The sequence below is a fragment of the Haliaeetus albicilla genome, chromosome 17, assembly GCF_947461875.1.
Source record: "Haliaeetus albicilla chromosome 17, bHalAlb1.1, whole genome shotgun sequence".
In the NCBI taxonomy this organism is placed as follows: domain Eukaryota; kingdom Metazoa; phylum Chordata; class Aves; order Accipitriformes; family Accipitridae; genus Haliaeetus; species Haliaeetus albicilla.
In genome coordinates this window covers 20,566,848-20,587,836 of record NC_091499.1, presented here as the reverse complement: position 1 = coordinate 20,587,836, position 20,989 = coordinate 20,566,848, and the positions used below count along the sequence as shown (strand labels likewise).

General features: G+C 44.2%; 1 protein-coding gene across 8 annotated transcripts in view; it reads right to left on the bottom strand.

Annotated features, from left to right (window-relative positions):
* Positions 1 to 337: 337 nt before the first annotated feature.
* PRDM1 (PR/SET domain 1) overlaps positions 338 to 20,989 on the bottom strand; it is a 103,163-nt gene continuing 82,511 nt past the window's right edge. For all 8 annotated transcript variants that reach the window (XM_069804961.1, XM_069804964.1, XM_069804960.1 and 5 more), the window contains 5 exons: positions 16,679 to 16,798; positions 13,252 to 13,504; positions 4,343 to 5,451; positions 3,907 to 4,035; positions 338 to 3,492 (listed from right to left, as the gene is read on the bottom strand). In XM_069804961.1, the coding sequence (XP_069661062.1) occupies positions 2,917 to 3,492; positions 3,907 to 4,035; positions 4,343 to 5,451; positions 13,252 to 13,504; positions 16,679 to 16,798 (2,187 nt within the window). In that variant the 3' untranslated portion in view covers positions 338 to 2,916. The remainder of the gene's footprint in view (positions 3,493 to 3,906; positions 4,036 to 4,342; positions 5,452 to 13,251; positions 13,505 to 16,678; positions 16,799 to 20,989) is intronic.

Sequence of the window (20,989 nt, the reverse complement as noted above, 5' to 3'; positions counted from 1 at the left end):
ATATCTGCGAGGCAGATAGATAGCATTCAAGTATTTCCAGCGAAACACTGAAAATTCTTGGGTTTAAAAACAAACAAACAAAAAATTCCTTTTTTTAAAGCTATTGGCTAAAACTGACGAGAGCCCTGTAATTAAAAGCCAGGGTATTCGGCGCTGGCATTGCTGTTTGTGACTTTCAGTCATGGAAAATCGGAGCCCACAAAGGCAGAAGTCGGCATTGTTGGAGACATCATCGCCCTCGGCGTAGCGTGTGTTTGCGGCTGGGAAGGGAAGACGCCCCACAATGAGGCTGCGCACGCAGTCAGTGCAGAGAGATTGAAGACAAGGGAAGCATCAGTAAAGCAATGAACACTTATATTTAATTTACATTTGACAATTTGCACATAAATAATGATGTAAACCAATACGTAAACATATGATAGTTTGTTGTTCTAGCAAAGTAAAAAGCCTGTTAACTTTGGTCAGAGTCTTTCTTAAGAGAGACAAAAAAAAAAAACAAAAACCCCAAACACTGTTGATTGTTGCTACATTCACATGTAAAACTTCTAAGGGGAGGGGGAAACAGTAAAGAGAAGTAACAATTCTTAAAGCTGATGCATATAAATTCTTGTAAAATTTGTATCAAATACAAGAAAGCACTACAGGCAAATAATAGAAGTGTGTGTCCAGTGACAGAGTAGTGATACTTTGGTTCATCCTACAAGTAAGTACTATATTTATGAACTATTGCTACATTTAAAAGATGTCAGCCTCACAATTTGCAGGAGTGGAAATGTAATGAACTGTAGTCCTTCAAAAGCTCTGTTGAGAGACTTGTATTTCAGGATTGTTTGTTTTTAACAGAAGGCATTAAAATGAAATTTGCTGAAAAAAAATCACTGAATTCTGGATTGCTGGAGTAAGTAAGTGGGCTATTTTAAAATTTCTAAGAATATAACCAGACAAAAAGATATACATGGAGGAAAGGTGTGTAATAATGCTACTTATATGAGTTGACCGTGCAACGAGACGAGGGGCTTATCCCAACTAACTTCCATCCTGCCCTTCACTGTGTTTTGTGAACACACCACGCACGGGTCATATTTGGCTTCTTTTCAAGTTCTTTCAGTTACATTTTCTGGCTGTTTGTTCACTGACCACCCACCTTCTTCCCCCCAGGACACACTGCTGGGAGAGCAGGGGTCCCATGACCCCCGCCCTGCAAACAGGGTCATTCCCACCAAATTTGCTGAGACAGCACGTGTGGGTGACGTCATTCACATCAGGTATTTGCAAGTTCAGGCTTCGCCTGGACAGCTGTGCACGTGTACTTGCAAGTGATAAATGCCTTAGTACAACCTTCTGGTTTTGAGGTCATTGGTAATATGCAAAACTGGATAACATCTGATTTTCACACTTAGATGAAAAATAGGTTTTATTACATGGTTTGGCTCACAACTTAAGTGGTATAAATATATATACATATACATATATAGTATAGTGGTATAAATATATCTATAAATATACATGTATTCTTTGCTACACCTCAAACATCACCATATCATCTTTGGGCTTAGCAAAACAAAAAGATAAAAGGACGTGCATTCTATCTTTCCCTGTGCACATTTTGGTTTCTTCTCTAAAGTAGCAAAGCATTTAGATACAACAGCATTGTCTGCACCACTGGACACAAGCACTGAGGTAATTGTTGTTCAACAACTTTGCAATGCCCTTTTCTTCTTTAATTAAATTAACCACAAAATGTACAAACACAAATACTGAGAAAAATCTGAGTCGTACAGGAAGGAAGAAAAAAAATGTATGTGCCAGGAAAGGACTTTGTTCCCCACTTCTACCCACACAAAGTGGGAGAGGAAAATAAAAGTAAAACCGAACCCCCTTCTTCCTCAGGGAATCTGACTATCTTTTTTTTTATCCCTGGAAGGCTCTGGCCAAATTAAAAAAAAAAAAAAAAAAAAAAAGAAAAAAAAGAAAAAAGAGAAGAAAGTCATCTGCCAAAAATCTCCTTTTACGCAGAATATTAAGAATATCTGTGTGTTTGCTTTTAAATTGCTTTTGGAAACAAAAGAATGTAAGTGAGATTTATTTTGGAAGAGCCACTTCAAGCTGATGCATTCCTTTGGTCATAAAGTTACATGACAATAATGTGTGGGGCTATAGCTGTTTTCTAGAAACCTGTGGTATTGTCCATGGCAGGTAGGGGTTTGCTGTGCCACATCTGTTTCGGGTAGAGCTGCAGGTAAAAGAATCTCTCTCCTCTCCTCAGAGAGGCAGAGGTAGCAGTTTCTTCCCTGCTTGCTGCTACTCTGGGTTTTTGGGTTATTTTTCCTTTTCAATTCCCAGTGGGGTGATTTGCACATAAAAGTACACAGCATTTTTTTCAAACCAACGGATCTAGGATTCTGTATGTCAAATGTCCAACTTTGGCAATACGAAAAACCACATTTGTTTAAAAAACATCGGTACATAAAACACATTTACTGAAACCCCAATCTTAGGTTCTTAAAACAGATGTGCAGAAAAAAATATCTACAAAGAATGGCCATAAAACAAAAAATAAAAACATTTAAAGTAAAAATTACAATGAATTTTCCAGTCATTGTAAACATTTTCCTAATTATTGCTTTTAGAATGATTAATTGCATAATAAATTATGAAGTACTATCATTGAAAAAATAATTATGGATAGATGATTGTCTTTTAGTAACTGGCGAGGCAATGCACAGTCCTTTGCCCCTTTTTATGCCCTGAGAAAACAGTAACTTTGGAGTTCCTTCTTTCAGCTGGAGAGCGTAGGGAAACTACTGTAAGCCAAGATTGCTTTGCAGCATTGAAACTATGTACAAGCAACTGCTACAGGCACCCTGACTTGCCAAGTCATAAATAAAAAAAAAAAAATCACTTTGCCAAAAAGTCTTAAGGGTCCATTGGTTCAACTGTTTCTTGCTTGACCTTTACAGGTAACAGAGGTAGTGGGTGACCGTGAGGCAACTTCATAATTGACATATCTGACGACTCATAAAGGTTGCATCCTGAGGAGATAAGTCCATTTCCCAGGTTCCTCTGCAGAGATACTTTCAGATTAGCTCCTTCCATTTCCCTCCTGAGCATGGTCAGTATATCCTTCTCCACAATCGATGTTAAGTCGATATTGTCCTCCACTTCTTCCAACTTGTCAGCATTGTCACTGATGTCAAACTTCTCGATCTCCTCGTTGATTCGATTCAGGTCCTCCATGGAGAGGCCGGAGGCAGGGGCGACGGGGCAGTTGCCCTTCAGGTGGACCTGGAGGCTGCAGAGGTGAATGTAGCTCTTGTGGCAGTGGATGCATTTATGGGGACGTTCCCGGGTGTGGAGACGCTTGTGCAGCTTCAGGTGCACAAACTGGGTGAATTTGGCCGGGCAGAGCTTGCACTGGTAAGGCTTCTCTCCAGAGTGGAGCCGCAGGTGGGTTTTGAGATTGCTGGTGCTGCTGAACCGCTTGTGACAAACCTAATGTGGGGGGTGGCAGAGAAACAGTGAATGAGTGGGAGGGGATTTTATGGTTTAAATCGCAGACGCCTAGGAGGAGATGGCAGGATGAAGCGGCAGCTTTTTGTGTCTTCACACTTTCTCAGAGAGGGAAAAAAATCCCCACCTTTTTTATTTAAATATTGCTGAACAGCAATTTGTGTGCAGTCGATGGCAAAACTGTATCGGGCAGACGTTGCTCTAGCAGGCTAAAGGCAACCCTGCTGTCTCACAGACGCTGCTGCACCAGGGCTGGAAACGGCTGTGATACGGACTCCAGCCCTGAGCAGCCATGGGTTTGTCACACAGCCCTCCCCACGCGCTGTACAGGGAGTGCACGAGCCCTGCCGTCCCTTCAGCCTCCAAGGGAAGTTGTCTCTGTGGTGTGTTACATACCTGACACTCGTGCGGTTTTTCTCCCGTGTGTACCAGATAGTGCTTCTGGAGGTGAGCCAGCTGCGTGAAGCCTTTATTGCAAGTCTGGCATTTAAATGGTCTCTCTCCACTGTGTACTCGGAGGTGCACCTAGGGAGAAACAAAGCAATTAACAATTTGCAGTTTCCAGTACTGTAACAGAAGTTCTTTCAGATGTTTCCTAAAGTTAGCGGAAGACTCCCATTGCCAAAAGACAATGTTATCTAGTTAATTAGGTGGCGTCAGTATTAAAACACTCTCTTTACAACCATGCTTTCTTGCTGGGGGGTGGCATATTAAGCCCAGACTGATAAATAGCCTAAAAGCAAGGGAGGCCTGTCCCTACTTTTCCTAGATAACCTACAGGGTGAAACCAGAGCCTTCCAAGAAGGCTCGTGTCTTATTCTCCACTGCCTACCTTCAGATTGGAGAGCTGGCCAAAGGTCTTGGAGCAAACGTTGCATTCGTACTTGATCTTCCCGTTCTGCTTCTTCAGTGGGTATGGGAGCGTTTTGTAACCGGTCACATTCCTCTTACTTTTAATGAGATTCATGGCTTCTTCACTGCCGGTGGCAGCCAATACCACTGAGGTAGGTTTAGGTTGCATTATGTGTTCTGAACTGGCTGCTGTACCAGCTGTGGGTGACCCGCTGGTAGGGCTGCATGGCTTGTCCTTCATGCTGGCAGCAGCGCCCGTGATAGAGAAGGCACTGTTAGGTGCTGGTATGAGGAAGTCTCTCGGATGATCAGGCTGCAGCAATCGACGGCCTCCTTCACTGGGCAACGAACTGGGGAGTGTGGTGGGGTTCAACATGTGGTGGGAAAGGCTACCTCCGCTGAGCAGGTTGCCATAAAGAGGATACATCCTTGGGAAGAGATTGAAATTGTTGATGCCATTGATATTGTTCAAAGCGCTCAGGTTATTACAGCTCATATTGAATGGAGGTAACAGGAATTTGGGGTAGTGGGGGTTATAGGATGGTAGAAAGGCAGGTGGGAGGTGGCCAGGGGGTGCATATCCAGGATAAGACCCCAATCCTTCTGAGCCGTACGATCCGTTCAAGTAAGAGTAGGGCTCTCTGTGCTCTTGGGAAGTAGGTGCCAGAGGTGAAACCGTGACCCCTGGACTGCTGTGAGGGCTTGAACTTTTTAAACTTTGGTCTGGGCTGCTCCTCCCGGAAGGACTTGGCGTAGTAGATGTCTGGATGGGCGAGTGAGTAATGTAGCTGGGTCTGTCCATCCCGTATGCTAAGGAAGCTTTCAGATAGTCTTCCGGAATGTGAGGTCGGATTGGGTAGACAACTCGAGGGAAGAAACACCTCTCCGGGCTATAGTTCTTACGTAAATCATCCAAGTCTTTTTCTGGAGTAACTGGTGAAATGTTGGTCTGGAAGAAGTCTTTTCCTTTTGGGGGATTGGATTCCATTTTCAGGATTTCTTTCACACTGTGCTCCTTCTTTGGGATGCTTTTCTGATAGAGCTCATCTTTATCAGCACTGTGCTGCTTTGGATTAGCGTGGGTTTGTGCTGAAATACAAAGACAAGGTAATGATTATTTAGATGTGCCACCAGCATTATCTCTTTTCAAAACACAATCTAACTCCTCCAAGTTTAGTGGGAAGGAAGGGCCACTTTTAGATACGAGCAATTATTTAACTCGCCAAAAAACTAATTTCTGTGTGAAGAAATGCCTGCTGGTATTAAGTGTTAATAAAACGCATTGTTAATTTAAGGGATACCAGCCAGTAAACACAGATCTGGATGATGATTCATTTGCAGAGTGCTAGTCTCCACTTTGCAAACTCATTTCACCTTCCTTTCCCCTTAAATTTGACTAGCTTTGCTGTTGAATGTCTATTTAAGCAGTATTTCTAATAAATGCAGTAACAAGCATTTGTTCACAGTACAGGTTTAACAGAAGGAGTTTGCAGAACGCAAGCTCCAGAAATGTTCCCCAGAAAAATAACAAGGCATGACAAATCGGCTTTTGCCAAACCACAGCAGTCACTTCACCAGCCAGTTCAATTACTTACAGTACCAAAAAAACCATGGCTGGCTAGGATGAAAGCCTTCTTCAAAGAGAAGGTATTCTCCATCAGTAAACAGATCATTACTCATTAAATATACTGCTTAGGAACATCTACAACAAAGCAGACTATTTACTGCAGATTTCTGTGGCATTCAGTCTATGCAAAACTCCTCTGCTTACAGCTGTACTTTATAAAAAAAAAAAAAAAATGCTGAAGCAAAGCAAAAGAAAGCAAGACTAGTTGGCTCCAGCTTAAGTTGAAATGTACTTTAAAAAAAAAGGAAAAAGAAATATGTATTTAGAAGGAAATGCAAGCTAGCATCCATTCAGCTCAGTTCAGTGCATACACTGTTTGTTTGTATTCAAAGACACTATCTTGTTATCTGGACATAATACAATATAAACCGTACACTGAATGATGTCCCCAATAGAAAAAGAAATCCGCTTTTATCTAATCTCCCAAAGTTAATAGTTATATAATCTTGAAATGATGACTTGCAAGATATTTTATTATAGGGGAAAAACTACAAGAAGGTTTCATATTTGTGGTTAGTTATGTGCAAGGTTTTCCATCAAAAGGTACAAGTCAATGCTCTAAAGTATTGCAGCCCTTTAGCCAAGTTCCTACTTTTGTGACTGACTGTTCTTATGTCACTAACTGAGGTGAGAAACAGTTACTTCTGATTTTTGGAGGACCAGCTGAACCCAGTGAGGAAGATGGGAACAGACAATGACCACGCCATTTTCAACACGGATTCTTTGCTTTGCTATTCACTACCCTGATGGAATCTATTATTTGGCAACATTACCCTATAAGGCAAAGAAACAGCCATTTATTAAACGTATCCAAGAAAACGGCTGCTTTCAAAGCACGCTCCTACTCACAGCAACGCCCTTTTACAGTACATCCTTTTTCAAATGGCATTAGACTAGTAGCAAGCAAATTTAGTTTGAGATATGTAAGCAGTTTGTGTATTTTCAAGTTGCAACGAAATGCAATTGAACGCAGTTATGTTCAATTAAAATATTTATGATAAAACATAGGGTGTGATGCACAGCAAGCACGTACACATGTAAGTGCACAGGTAGCTTCGCAATTACTTCTCTCAATGTTAAAAGTTTAATGTAGAGCTGTTTCAAAAATAAATTAGTAGCGTCTTGTTGTCTGGCATTAAAAGGCATCTACTTTCTTTGGTCATTTTGTCTGTACTCGTGGACTGGTAACTCATTTTCTAAATGTCCACCCAGATTTTTGGGTATAACATAGCCTACTAGGTTCAAGAAGCTCCACAACGGCACTGTGGATAATATTATCTACATCTTCTTATCAGCTGCCTGTCACCACACCAGCATCTCAGAGCAAACATTCCTGGTGACACTATCAGTATCGGGAAGTATCGAGACCGGGAAGTACTGAAAGCTGGGGGGAGGAAGCTGGACTTGTGAAGCCTCGCAGCAGAAAAAATAAATAAATACCACCTTATCAGCCCCATATCAGTTTCTCAGCGGGGTCTGTCGAGCAGGAAGTTCAAATTGACACTTTTCTCTTTTAAAGAAAAAAAAATCCGGGGGGAGGGGAAGAGGAAGGAGAAGTGCTGGCGCTGCTGGAAAAGCAATAGAAAAACCAGGGCCGCTTCAGCTGGAGGAACAGCTCCTACTGTCACAAGGTTAAACATCAGGGTGGGGGCGTACGTGCCTTATGTGCCGGAGCAAGCCCATCAGTGACAGAAAGGAAGCTCACACCGAGGACGTAACTTTCTTTGTGCAACAGGCCCATATCCCCACGTGACAGACTAAAGATAATTGCTCTTTCCTCCCCTTCGAAGTTTTCCCGGTAAAGCCTTCCCTCCTACTAATTTCCATGTGTAGACAGAAGTTGCAATATTTAAAGATTATTTTTCAAGTCCAACTGTGACAGCTCTCTTTAGTTTGCAAGCTATCTTTGGTCCATAAATCCCTTCTTGGCTTTTTCCCCTATTACCTGAGCACAAGGGACACTTGGGAACACCAGAGAGATCAAAACATAAACAAGTGTGTCAGCACTGTGTAAAATAAGAGAAGGTAATGTTGGGGGCCAAGAAGAGGTTCTTATGTTTTATACTGAACATGGATTTAAACCAGGGCTGAAACCGATTGCGAGGTTTACAACGTTTCTTGTTGCTCTTAAAGGAGCCATACTTCAAAGTTAGAGAGATATATTTCTTATAAATGGATTTTTTTTAACTTGTGATTTTAGATTTAAGTTCTTACCTATCACAATGTCTCCCTCTTGCTCTTGAAATGCGTTTCTCCCTCCCACCCCCATATACATATATATACACTAAATATAGGCACATACTCTTCCAAGATCTGTCTAGTTTCTGTGGTCAGAGACACACACAGAAAAGAGGTTCATGACAAAACAAGAACAGTGCAGCTGCATTTCTAAGTTACTGATCTGAGGGGAGGGGGGGAATAAGAAAGAAAAAAACCCAGACGTGCCTCTTTAGGAGCCTGATCCACTTTTAACTGAGGTCAACAGATTATTTGCTCAGATCTGAGATTAGTGAGTGCGTGCAAGAGGAAACGGGACAAAACTCTCTGTTACTTTTAAGTATTAATAAAACTTGAGTGGAGGGGCTGCCTGAAGTGACTCCAATGTGGGTGTTCCAGCTACAGACTGCTGCATAGCTGTAGGCTTTGCTCTCATTTCTTGTGCTCCAAGCTGTAGCCTAAGAAAGACTTCATAAAAACAATGATTTGTTTTTTCTAAAAACTTGAAAAACGGTTGTAGGCAGACAGTAATTTCAATAGTAATTTCAGGAGCGACATGGTACTGAACACTTCGAGTGGTGGAGCTTAATTATGCCGATTCACATTTTCGATCTAAATTAAGCACCTCTTTTGCTAGTAGAAAGAGAACCTCGAAGTTGTGAAGCAGGCAAAACAAAGAATGTTTCCACTCAAAATGAGAACGGAGACCAACATTTAGAAGTATATAATTTGATCATCTGTTTTCTAAATGTGTCCAAGGCAGGGTGACATGCCTTTGAAAACATTTTGCTCAGAGAAGGTCTTTAAGGGAGCCTTCAAATAATCCTCAATATTAAGTCAACTTTAGCCCCCAAATTCTGGTTTTGTGAAGACAACCTTTCATATAATTTCAAAATTATTTTCCTGAGCCCTTTTGAAGATTCCAGGAGGCATTTTTTTAAGCAAGTGCAGATGTTTCCTCTCAACCCAAACAGAAAAGCTTCAAAACCTGAAAGTGAAACTGCCCATAAACAAAAGGGAAAGCGAGCAGCAGGGCTTAGCTAATGGCCAGCGTTGTCAGGGCCAGCAGGAAGAAGAAAAGAATCAATCACATTTAAGAAACAAGCATTAAGAAGTTAATCTTCACAGAATCCGTAAGATTTTAAATAATACTGCATTAAACCTGTTAATGAAACAAAAGGATTGCCAAATGTTTTTATAAATATGCAAATTGTCTTCCCCCAACTCAAACTTTTTTTCTGAAGCTTGACCAAAAGAAGCTGTCACCTGCCCATACTTGACTGAGGAGACAAACACGACATAAGCAGCAGGAAGTTGCATCATATGATTGCAATACATGAACATTATTATCAAATAGTCATGTCCTGAGTCAATGCAATTATTTGGGGTTCTTGTTTTTTGGGTTTTTTTGTTTTGTTTTGTTTTTTTTAAAACTGTTACCCTCTCCACCCTCCATCCCAAAATAATCCTCCTACGATGAGGTAGGAATGTTAAATGATGTGGGACCCCCAAAGCAAATTCCCTCGGTCTGTTCACTAGTCCAAAAAAAACCAACCACCACAGACTAAAAGACAATCTGAGGGCCCAGTTGAATGAGCATAAGCACATTTAACAAATTACTGAAAATTGATTTTTTTGGCCAGCAGAATACAGAAATCTTGTGCCATCGCACTTAAAACCATTTCCTGGACAACAGCACGATCTGAAGTTGACGTATCCCGAATCTCAATAGAAAACAACATCAATGGCCTCAAAACAGGCAGAAAGGAGAACGGGATCGTTTGAAAAAAGAGTGAGTTTCCACCACTGGGATAACGCGGAGTCTTGCCTCTACCACTGTTGTGCAATTCCTTGCAGGCACTTCAACATCCACTCGAAATTACGTAGCTCCACTCAGAGCTAATCATGGCCGTGAACGTAGGTGTGTGCTTCAGCGTCTGAAGGACTGGGTCAAAGGCCCCAGTTGAAGAAAACACAGAGGACAGGGTTAAACCCATAACTAAGTACACGCCTAATTGCTGTCTTGAATCTGGATGCTTTCCTTCTACGGCACAAATGAACTAACGCTGGAGAAGTTACCTTTAATTTGAAAGTTTGCTGTTACAGAGGCAAGCAGATGTTATATGTGGATGTGTAAATATATTTATGCTCTAAAGTGGTAGTTCTCTCATTTTTGAGGCCACTAATTATGGGAAATAAAGCCAGAGAAATTCTCTGATACATTTTTCTTGGAGGCCTATCCCGCTCGGGTGCTTAAAGAGGAACTGATGTGCTGAACTCCCAAGACCGTGATCCCCAAAGCCCTAAGGCACCTAAAGCAGTTGCCTATATTTTAAGTTGGCAAGACTGGAAGCTTTCCGTAGGTGTGTGTCCCAGGTGGCCTCTCCTGTGCTGGGCTGGGCAACCAGCCAAGACACAGCTCTTCCAAAGCCTCCCGCGGGCACCAGCGTGCTCTGCACACCCAAGACGCAGTGGAGGGAGGGAACTGGGCACAACACACCATGGCCATGGGCTGGCACTGCTGCTGCACCACACTCGCACCAACATGTGTCCCAGCAGGAGAGAGCCCTGACTTCAGCCTGTGGTGGGACCTGGACCCCAACTTTCCCTCCCTCTTCCTCAAAGGGTGCCAAAACCAGCAGCCAGGAACTGGGAGAGGCGGCAATGCTTGCCTGCTCCTCTGAGGGAAGCCATGCCACTTTAAACACCGAATTATTAGCGATCCTTTTGGCTGGAGATGGCTTTCCTGACTTTCTAGGAGGTGTAGGAGGTGACCAGTGGGGGGTCTCCCCAAGCAAGATTGTGTTACGATGTTTTGATGGGGCAAAGCCCCACATCTGCAGCAGGTGCAGGATAGTAGCAATTTGGGGACATGCCTTCTGCACTTTATTCGTAGACACACGCAGTGCAAGGGCACCTTGGCCAGGCTTGCAATAGAGAGAGGTTGGCAAGGCAGCAGGATGCTCGCTAATTTTAGATTTTACTAGAAGTGGCCTGGGAGGAAGGGGAAGAAGAAAACTGAATGGTGCTGACATTCACTTTAAACTCATCTGGTTCCAGTACTAACGCTGGAAAAACCATCCCTGCTTGCACTGTTGCTACAGGACCTTCAGCAAATAAGCATCTTTGGGAGACCTCTGGATTTTTTTCCGTACTTTTCAAAAAAGGGCACTGAAACATTACAAAACCTCAATCCTTATGGTACCTGTAGGGTTTCTGGCCCAACTGCAAGCTTTAGGCCTGAATGTGTGTGTTTGTCACAAAGATAAGGGGAAAAAATGAAAAAAGTGAGAACATTTTCTCATTTTTCTGAACTGCTGTTTTCTTTAGGTGGAGGGGGCTAACATAAAATTTCTAAATGGTTTAAACAGAATTATCTTCACAAAGAAGAAAGGATATTTCAATCTCAGCATCCCGAAAGATTGCTCTTTCAAATGTTAAGGCTGAACTCCACAATTGTTGCTCAAGATCCCATCTCTCTAAATGCATACATTGATCCTACTTTTACTAAAATGGATTATTCTGCACATGTCCAGACACCCCTAGTTTTAACCTGAGTAACCAGGTAATTAGTTGACACTTGACAAGTACATTCCTCACTACTTCTGCAAGGCAACCTGAGATGCCAGCAGATGCAGGAAACTGAGGCTGCGTTTGTGTATCCTCCTAGCTAGTGGCCAAATGTGTTCTGGCTGGATCTTTGCAAACTCCTCATCCACAGGAACCCTTAATGCTATTGTCTCGTCCTACCTGCAGGTTCCACTGCAAAGCCAACAGTTCATCATATCAGGAAATAAAACTGCACAGTGAGTGCTGAAATGACATATGTGCAAAGATGACAGAATCAGTGAGATATTTTTTGAAGAGGGAATATAGCAGCATAGGACATCCCCTCCCTCTCTTCCCTCTGCCATTAACAGAAAGCAAATTTTCTTCTATAATTTGTAGGGAAAGACCAAAAACTGGTGAAAGGACGACATTCATGGAGGACAGATGTACTTTTGATTAATCTGAATGTGTGACATCATTTTCATGATGCGGGGTTACATTTTAGCTCTAATGATCCCCAAAGTAACACTGATATTTTATAATCCATTATTTGTTGCCAAATAACAGCAAATAGTCCTTTTCACAAAAAAAACTGCTTGCATTTTTTCCTTCACATTTCAGTGTAGGTGCTGGCAGAAGGACAAAAGAATGCTCTGCTCTATCTCAGAGCAGCTAGCAGGAGGGGAGGCAGCCTAAGAGTCGAATCAGAAGTCAGCAAGAATCTCTCCCTCTCTTCAAGGGGCCCTGAGTGAGGTGCTAGGCAGTGATTAAACTATGAGTAAAGCGCTGAGGCTGGAAATGGTCAGAAACCACAGCGGAGCGCAGAGATAAACTCCTGGAAATACCTCTTTCCCCTGCTACCAGTGCTATTATTTTTGAACAGAAAACGAAAGTTGCGATATACAGCCAAGAAACGGGGACAAAATACACTGAGCTTAAAAAACAAGTAACCAGATTAGAAGACCACAGAAGGTTTGCTCCCATAAGATAAGTAAGCGTAGATGCAAGGCTCAAAGAGCATTATGCAGTCAACATATATTTTGTCAGACACCTAGACAGTCATGGCACATGGCTACTTCCTTGTACAGTGAGGACAGCCCTTTGGGAGCATGACTGGACAGCCTTTAGTATATGCTATCAAAGCAAACTTTTGCTTAACACGCTACAAGATCTGGACTTGGAAAGCCTGAGAGTGAACCGACATCTATGGTTCTGAAGGCATAGGATAGATTCAGGTTGTCTGTCCAGAATTTCATCAGATAAGACTCAGACTGTAAACCACTAACTGTTCAGATTTTTTATAATCTGTTTACATTTGAACGGGCACAGGGAACTCATTCTGTTGTGTTGGGTTTTTTAATTCCCCTTTTCCACTCCGAGCTACCTACTGTGACACAACAAGATGATGCAGCTGTGTAATTATACAACTTATTATTAGATCATATAGGCAGAAGGAACATTGCTAGCATTCCTTGTTTATACTGTAATCCACTTACTGAGGTTCATCATTGTCAGCTCTCTGGAGGACGGATAGTGCAGCCTCTCTGCAAAGTCTCGGCAATACCACACAAGCAGCTCTTGGTTGGCAGGGATGGGCTTGATGGTGTAGAAGTAGATGTTCATTCCATTCTGACAAGCAGCCAAGTTCTGTTCCTGAACAGAGTAGCCAGGGTTTACATAACGCATCCAGTTGCTCTTGTCCTCGTTAAATCCATCAATGAAGTGGTGAAGCTCACCACTTGAATAGATCTGGAATAGAGAGGAAGTGCTTATGAATATATATACGCACAATACGCGCACAGAGTCCAGAGGAGAAAAATGATAAGCTTTTTTTTTTTTTTTAAAACAAGCAGATATTACTGAAGTAAGAATCCAAGCTGGGTTCCCCCCTTTCCAACTATGATATCCTCTGTGTTAAGAAAAGACATGCTTATTCAAAGGTAAGTCCACAGTCACCTTTTCCATTTCTGCTTACCCTGTGTCTCTGCTAGTATGGACAAACCAGACCCAAAATCTGAAATGCAGAGTACTCTCCTTGCATGAACAGTCTACCTTAGAGTCCTTTTCCTGGTGCTATGATCAAGAAGTGGGTGATGCTAATGACTGCAGGTCTGAGTGCATGCTTGCCTTAATGCTTTGAGTCACCTGTGTATAAGACTGACTGGCTGTGCTACGTCAGAGTCTTTCTCGACTTTTTCTATGGCCTCTGTACTTGCAGTTTCCTACCACCTCCACCCAAAGGTTTAAACTATGCAAACATCCTCCACCTCCCCAGAGTCCTAAAGCAACACTTGCTCATAGCTGGACTGTAACCCTTTTGTAGAAAGGCTGGGTGAGGCAAAGATGAACTTCACCTGCCATAACTTAACGAAGACCTGGAGAGGGGCCAGCAGATGAGAAGTCACTTTTCCTACTGAGGGACACGTTCTGGCTTGCCCACAGAGGGGAAAGAAAGCATGAATCTGAAAACTGCTCAGCGGCTTGGGGAGAAAGAAGTCCCAATCACTGACAGAAGCTACTGTTTCTTAAATAATTCTCTTATTCACCACTTTAAAAAAAAAAAAAAAAAAATCAAGAAAAATCCAGGAGACGCATTTGTTAAAGACACATCCCTTACTCTCAGGGGGAACTAGCTCCATGCTGGATAAAATGGGGTTCCTGGGTTTCGCAGAACAGATGACCAGGTGAAAGCCAGACCTTGAAGCAGGAGCAGCTTGCACCAGTGACGCACCTCGCTGAGCAGGAAATGCCTTTTCGAAGGGGAGACTGAGCTTATCTCAGGGGGAAAACACTCCACAGCGTGTTCCTGCCTTTGTGTTCACGCCACTGTCTTTCCCACCTACCTGGCCGGGCAGCGCGTCCTGTGAGCGCCTGCCGGCCGGCCGGGACCTCTCCTCTTCTCCCCGAAAGAGCCGCCGGCGGAGGGGCGAGGCAGCCTGGCCCTTTAACGCGGGCCGTAAACACCAGAATCACTTTCTTTAAGAGTAACTTCCTGTAAACTGAGAAGGGGGAAATACATGTGGCCTCATCAAAGCAGCTTGCGAGAGATTTTGCGGTGTGTTTGTTATGAGAAAATGGAAGGGAGCCGGGCGAGTTGTGCTGCATCAATAGGAGCCTTCGGGTTTCTCTGCTCACCCCGGCTCGCAAACTTCCAGGAATGCAGGGCTCCGGCCCTCGACCCCTGCCACTGCTTCCCAAACCGACCCTCCACCACTCCCACGGCAGGGCCACGGATGCTGCAGGTCACCATGCTCCGGCTCCGGGGCGAAGGCGCCCCACAGGGCTCCCACCTCTTCTGGGGAAGGCGAGACCAGATGTGCTGAGTCACGGCACGGTTCCCAGAAATGACGTTGGCCCCGGGCGGCCCTGCTCCCCTCGTGCGGGCAAGGAGCAGGCAGCATCCCCCCGCGCGCATAACAGATGTTCCTGCTCCTGCCAGCAAGCCCAGGATGCCTTTAATAACATGTGGGAAGTTATCTCCCACAATTTCCTTCGCATATGCAAGCCTGTGTCAGACCCCTAGGAAGGAATTCATTTTTGGTGCAGCAGCCTGTCTTGAACGAATCAAGAGATTATAACAGGGAATTTAACGATGCTTAGATGGCTCCTAGGATATTATTTCTGAGGATCCCTCCACATTAAGGCTTAAAATCACATCATGAGAATGATGTCATCTTTCTCGCTGCAATATAGGAACAAAGTCCTGCAAGATGGTTAGCAGCCCCTCTTCCCAACGTTTGCTGTCTTATTAACAACTGGCAGAGCTAGGGGCGGTGTACCAGTCTCTTCCTCTGCTGGACACAAGCTCCCGAAAAAACTCGGCTAAAAGAAACATTTTGTAGCTTTGTGAATGTGAAAACAGTTGCCTGCTTTGTAAAAATGCCCATGCAAAATAACTGCCTGTGCAATGCTGTATTGCATCGCATGAAGACAATCTGAGAAAACCAAAATGATGCAATTAGGTAGGAAGAAAGGGGTGTGGGGAATGCTAGTGCTTGCCCTGGGTTTCACCTGGATGTGAGGTTGGGATATTGCTAAGGCAGGCAGGCACCTGGGCACAGAGGCTTGGATATACTCCCAAATCCACTGATTTAGACACAACCTAAATGGCTAGAAGGCAGCAAAACAAATCCATGGAAGGAGATGGGGCTGAAGGAATGTTCTCTAACAATTAATAATGGGTCTGCAAAGAAAACTGAGGATTATTTCAATTGATAAACCGGAAGCATACTCCCCAGCACAGACTTCCTAAGCCAAAACAAATTGGCTGGTGCTCCCTTCCAGCTTATAGTACAGACAACAAATTAGGCATCGCCTCTAGTGTTTGTCTGCCATTAATGGATTTTTCCCTTCCCTAAGATCCGTGGGCTGCTCTTTTAGCACTTTCTGAAGTGGACTAGAAAAGCTTATGACTTGAATGACATATGCTTAAGACCACCACCACTGTGTTATAGCAGTTCTATTCAAAACCCAGGAAAAATGTCACAAAATGTATCATAATTCCAGAGTAAAAGATTATGCAGTACTTTCACAGCTTCTTCATAGCTGGAAAAATCAAGGATATGTGACATTTGCGTAAATAAGAATGACTTTCCACTGTGAAGAAATGCAAAACAACCTGCCCCTACAGCAAGCAGCAGAACTATTTCTTTACACAGTCAAGCACTGATCCATTTCGGAAGACAAGAGCCAGGAAGGGCTGTGCATCTTCCCTGCTCTCTCCACCCACAGTCCCTACATCCAAGACAGCCAGGCTTCTGCTCAGCTTAGTTCACCCCACTGGCTCTGTTCATGCCTGGCAGCATACAGAAATTGCCCCCTGCATTCACACAGGTCTGAAGCAGGAAGTGACCCAGCTTCTCAGCCGTACTCATTTAGCAATCTGCTTACTGCAACAACATGGTGCTGTTTTTTCCTGCTTACCCGCCAAAAGTATTTTCTGTTCGCATTCTTGGGAACCGTATCGCTGGTATAGATCTCTCCTACCAGGGGTCCAAAGCGCGTTCCTTTTGGGATGTACTCTTTGCTTATAACTCCAGTGACCTACAAGAAGAGCAGCACAGGATCAGTCCATCGCCAACAGAAATCAAGAAGTCTTCCTTCCTCTCCCCTGTCCCCCAAACTTAACAAGGTAAAGCAACCAATGCAAGAAATTTGTAGTGACAGCTCAGCAAAACAGAAATAAATTAACAACTGTGCTGGATACGATACAACCAGCTTTGCTAGATACTAGCATCTTACTGAGACATATGGAAGCCAAAGAAGAACACCACCTGAAAAATGGGTTTTGTGGAAATACATTTACATGAAGGAACAGTAAGCGAAATGTACAGAGACTGTCAAATATCTTCAGAAGTTATTTCTCCTATCAAAGGCAACCCCCAAAAGTCTAGTTCCAGCGAACAAAAATATTCAATAGCTATCAATCACTTCACTGCTACAGAGCTTGCTTTTCTAATAAGTTAGGAACTGGAATGACTGCTCCTCCAGATCAAAATGAAACCTTCTCCCCCACCCCCACCTTCTTCGCTCTACACCCATCCTGATAGCTAAAATGAGAACGAAAAAAAAGACAATCTACAATTCTCTCACCAGCACACAGTGGCATACAAAACAGAATATGAAATGGCTTTGGGACATGTACTCACAGATCACCCTCTTTTATAAAAAGGAGGCAACAGTTCCGGTAACATATGTCAAGTGGGTTTGGTCAAAAAGGCGTAAGGGTTTTGATGAAAATGCTCCACTATGCTAGGTCTAAAAAATGTACTCTAGTTGTTCAGCTTCCTTCTTGACAGTAATTATACCAAAAAAAGTCACTGACCACAAATCAGGAAGCAATTCATCATTATTGAGAAGAACGTGCCTTGGAGTAACCCTTTGCAAAACACTGCTGAGTTATTGGTTTTGTCTCTCTCTGTTCCTCACCAATCTTCTTAAATTTAACGTACCCAAACAATGTTAGAAAACCAACAATTTTGTAAACCCAAACCCCCAAGCTTTTGCAAGATTGATCCTGCTGCTCAGATAGTGGGAAAAAAAAGAAGGTAAAAAAACCCATTAATTTTATATTATAACCAAATTTTCATGGCAAAATGTATTAATTGTATCCCCTTCATACATCCTGCCACTTGTCTTTTTTGCTCAACAGGACTTCAGAACAATACAGGAACAGCAGAAGTGGCTGACAACACTGAGAGTTGGGATTACTGCTGTCTGTATCCTGCAAGGAATCAATGCTCGTACCAAAGCATATTAGCACTCATCAGACCCTGCAGATAGCTCACTTCAGTGAGCATTTCTTCGTAACAGTCCTTCACAGCAAACGATGGTAAAAACCTGGACTGTGGACAGCACTTAAACTACCTAACCCTTGTGACTTTCTTATGCTACATTTTCTTCTGTTTTATCACCCATGGTGTGAGAGAGGGAGACAGACAGACAAATACTTGCTTGTGTATTGGTCAAGATTAAAAATCCCAGCAAACAACCAACGCCTAGCATAATTTCATGTTAAATGTCAAAATAAAGGGGACAAATAACAGCCATGGAATCAAGCAGGTAATCCACCCGGAAACAGATTGCTGGGTGTATGTGGTGGCTGTTTGCGCTCGCCTGTGTTTCAACATGTGTTTCAGCACACTACAAAAAAAAATTAAACATCAACAGTAGAGGTAGTTAAATGCTCCATTGATCTGTGCATCTGGACTGAAGAGAGAGAAAAGGGACTTCCAGAAATTTTCCTACACGTACCACAAGCTGAAACAAGCTCAGTGGCTCAGTTTTATTTTTGTCTTGCTTGTACATTTCTCATAGAGAGCTGAAAAAGGCAGATGTTCTTCTCATCTTCCCCATATATCTTCATTTACATCCATCTGCCCTCTCATGAAAAGTTCACAAGCAAGCTACAGCATACCCTACCAGTTTTACTGCATGGTAGCTTGAGTTTTTTCATGGTTTTAAAATATTTTGGCCTTAATTAAAATGACTTTAATGAAATTCTCAGAATCTCTAGAAATCACTCCTCAAACTAGTCAACTTGAAACACTCACTCAACTGGTGTCTGACACAGCAGATACTTTTTGATATCTACCTTACATGCGATGTTTGCTTTTCCCCTGGCACAGCTGAACATGAAGACGATTTCTCACCCTGCACCCATGAGAAGGTTATTTTGGCAGAGGATGTTCTCCACATCCATGTGTGCCCACTGAAGTTTTGCTACACCAGACTAAAGCTGTCCAGACGACTTTTAACCGAGGGTGGCCTTCTGGTCAGCAATTCCTGGCCTCCGTTGTGCCCCCACGAGCTCAGCTGCTGTGGTCGAGGAGGGGTACCCCCCAGGAGAGGGGTTCCAGCAGTGCCAGGACAGGCTGGCTCCAGGCTGCCCACGGCCCCCCCCGCTGCAGCCAAAAGGGGCTCCTGCCCTGCCGTAGCTTAGGCGGGGGGCAGCTTAACAAGAGGCCACGAAGCACAGAGCTGCCGAGGGCTTGTAGAAGAAAGAGTGAAGGAACTCCACGTCCAGAGCTGAGGGGAAGCTGTCTGCAGGCTGCCGAAAAGCTGTGGCAGAGAGGCATTTCAGACTTGTGTCCACCAGGTGTCCTTCAGCACGCTGCTGCATCTCGGCGATGAGACCTTCCGAAACAGCCTCGCGGCAGGGAACCACAGGGGAGCATGACCTGAGCTCGCCCCCCACAAATAAAAGCCTAACTGCCCTTGCGCAGCGTTCGAGGTCTGAAGCACGCCGTAAGGGAGCAACGTGCTATTTTCAGAACAATTTCCTCTCTACAGACACTTACCCCCTCTCCCTTCAAAGCTCCAACTTTCAATGCTCTTGCAAGCCGGCCGCTACCACATTTTTCCTTTCAGTAAAAGAGCATTTCCAGCACGAAGTCCAACGTTAGCCTGAAGCCGCGAGGAGGGTTCTCGGCCCGGCGGGCAAGCTGTGCGGCTCCTGCCGAGGCCGGGCTGAGCTAACCCGCTCTCCCCTCGGTCGGAGCGGGACGGGACGGGACGGGACGCGCCGAGAGGAGCCGGCCGGCGAGCGGGGGCCAGCCGCAACCTGGCGGCGCTGCAGCGGCGGCGCCCAGGCGGGCTGGCGGGGAGAGCCCGGCCGCCCGCGGGCTGGCCCGGCGGGGGGAGCCCGGGGCCGGGCCCGGGGCCGGGAGCAGCCCGGGACGGCGGCGGCGGCGGCGGCCCTGGAACTGACCAGGGTCCTAATGCGGCGCCGGGGGCCGGCGGCGGCCGGGAGCTGGGCGGCGGGCACGGGCACGCCCGGAGCCCGCCAGGCCTGGTCGGCGGTCCGGGTGGCAGAGCGCAGCCCGCCCTGCCCGCGGCCCCCGGACAAGAGACGGACGGGCTCCGCTTCCAAACCTGGTATTCCAAGGCGCTTTCGAAGAAAGACCGACGCGCCTTGCACCTTTGTGTGGGGAGGGAGGGGGCACTGGAGGTAAACAACGACCCCGGCTAATTCTGCAAGGGGAGGGTATTCTGCCATGGGACCGCCAAACTGCTTTAAAAATAATTTAAAAAAAAAAATAAATCCACCAAACTCTTACTGGCTTCAGTGACATAACAGGATTCTCCAAACGCAAACAGGGAAGGCCATCATGTGTCCTGGAATAACACTGATGATTTTTTTTTTTTAACTACTAGTTCTACAGTTACACAAGCCCACATAAATTTTACCCCTTCATTCAGTGACCAGTTTTCTAAAAGAGATGCCATGAAATAAAATGCTTTCTGACTGTTTCCTCAGTGATCGCATATAAAAGAAATAAAATAAAAGCAGTAGGGAAGAGCAAGTGTCTGAGGTCGGTGAGACACACTTCGTAACAGCTCAAAATCACTGCTTGATTCAGGGCCTGTCTCTAAGAAACTGCCTTATCAGAGAAATGCAACAAGTAATGGGTTTGCTGAGGTACATTTCTCTCTGTCAAGCTCACAGACCAGGGTGAGGCACTAGTCATGTTCAAGACAGCAGAATAACTGGCACTTTGTATCAAGAAGGTCTGCTTGGGCTTTAAGGACTAAGACCAAGGGAAAAATTACTGAAAAAAATGTTTTTAAACATCTGCATGAAAAAGATTATTCACATATGGCCTTCTAGAGCATGATTTTGGCACTACATTTCACCATTTTTTGTCAATTGCTAAACCTGGAGGAAAGGATAAATAATTCACGCATAGAAATAAATAAATGACTTCATGTAAATCTAGCAGCCTAAAATGTTAC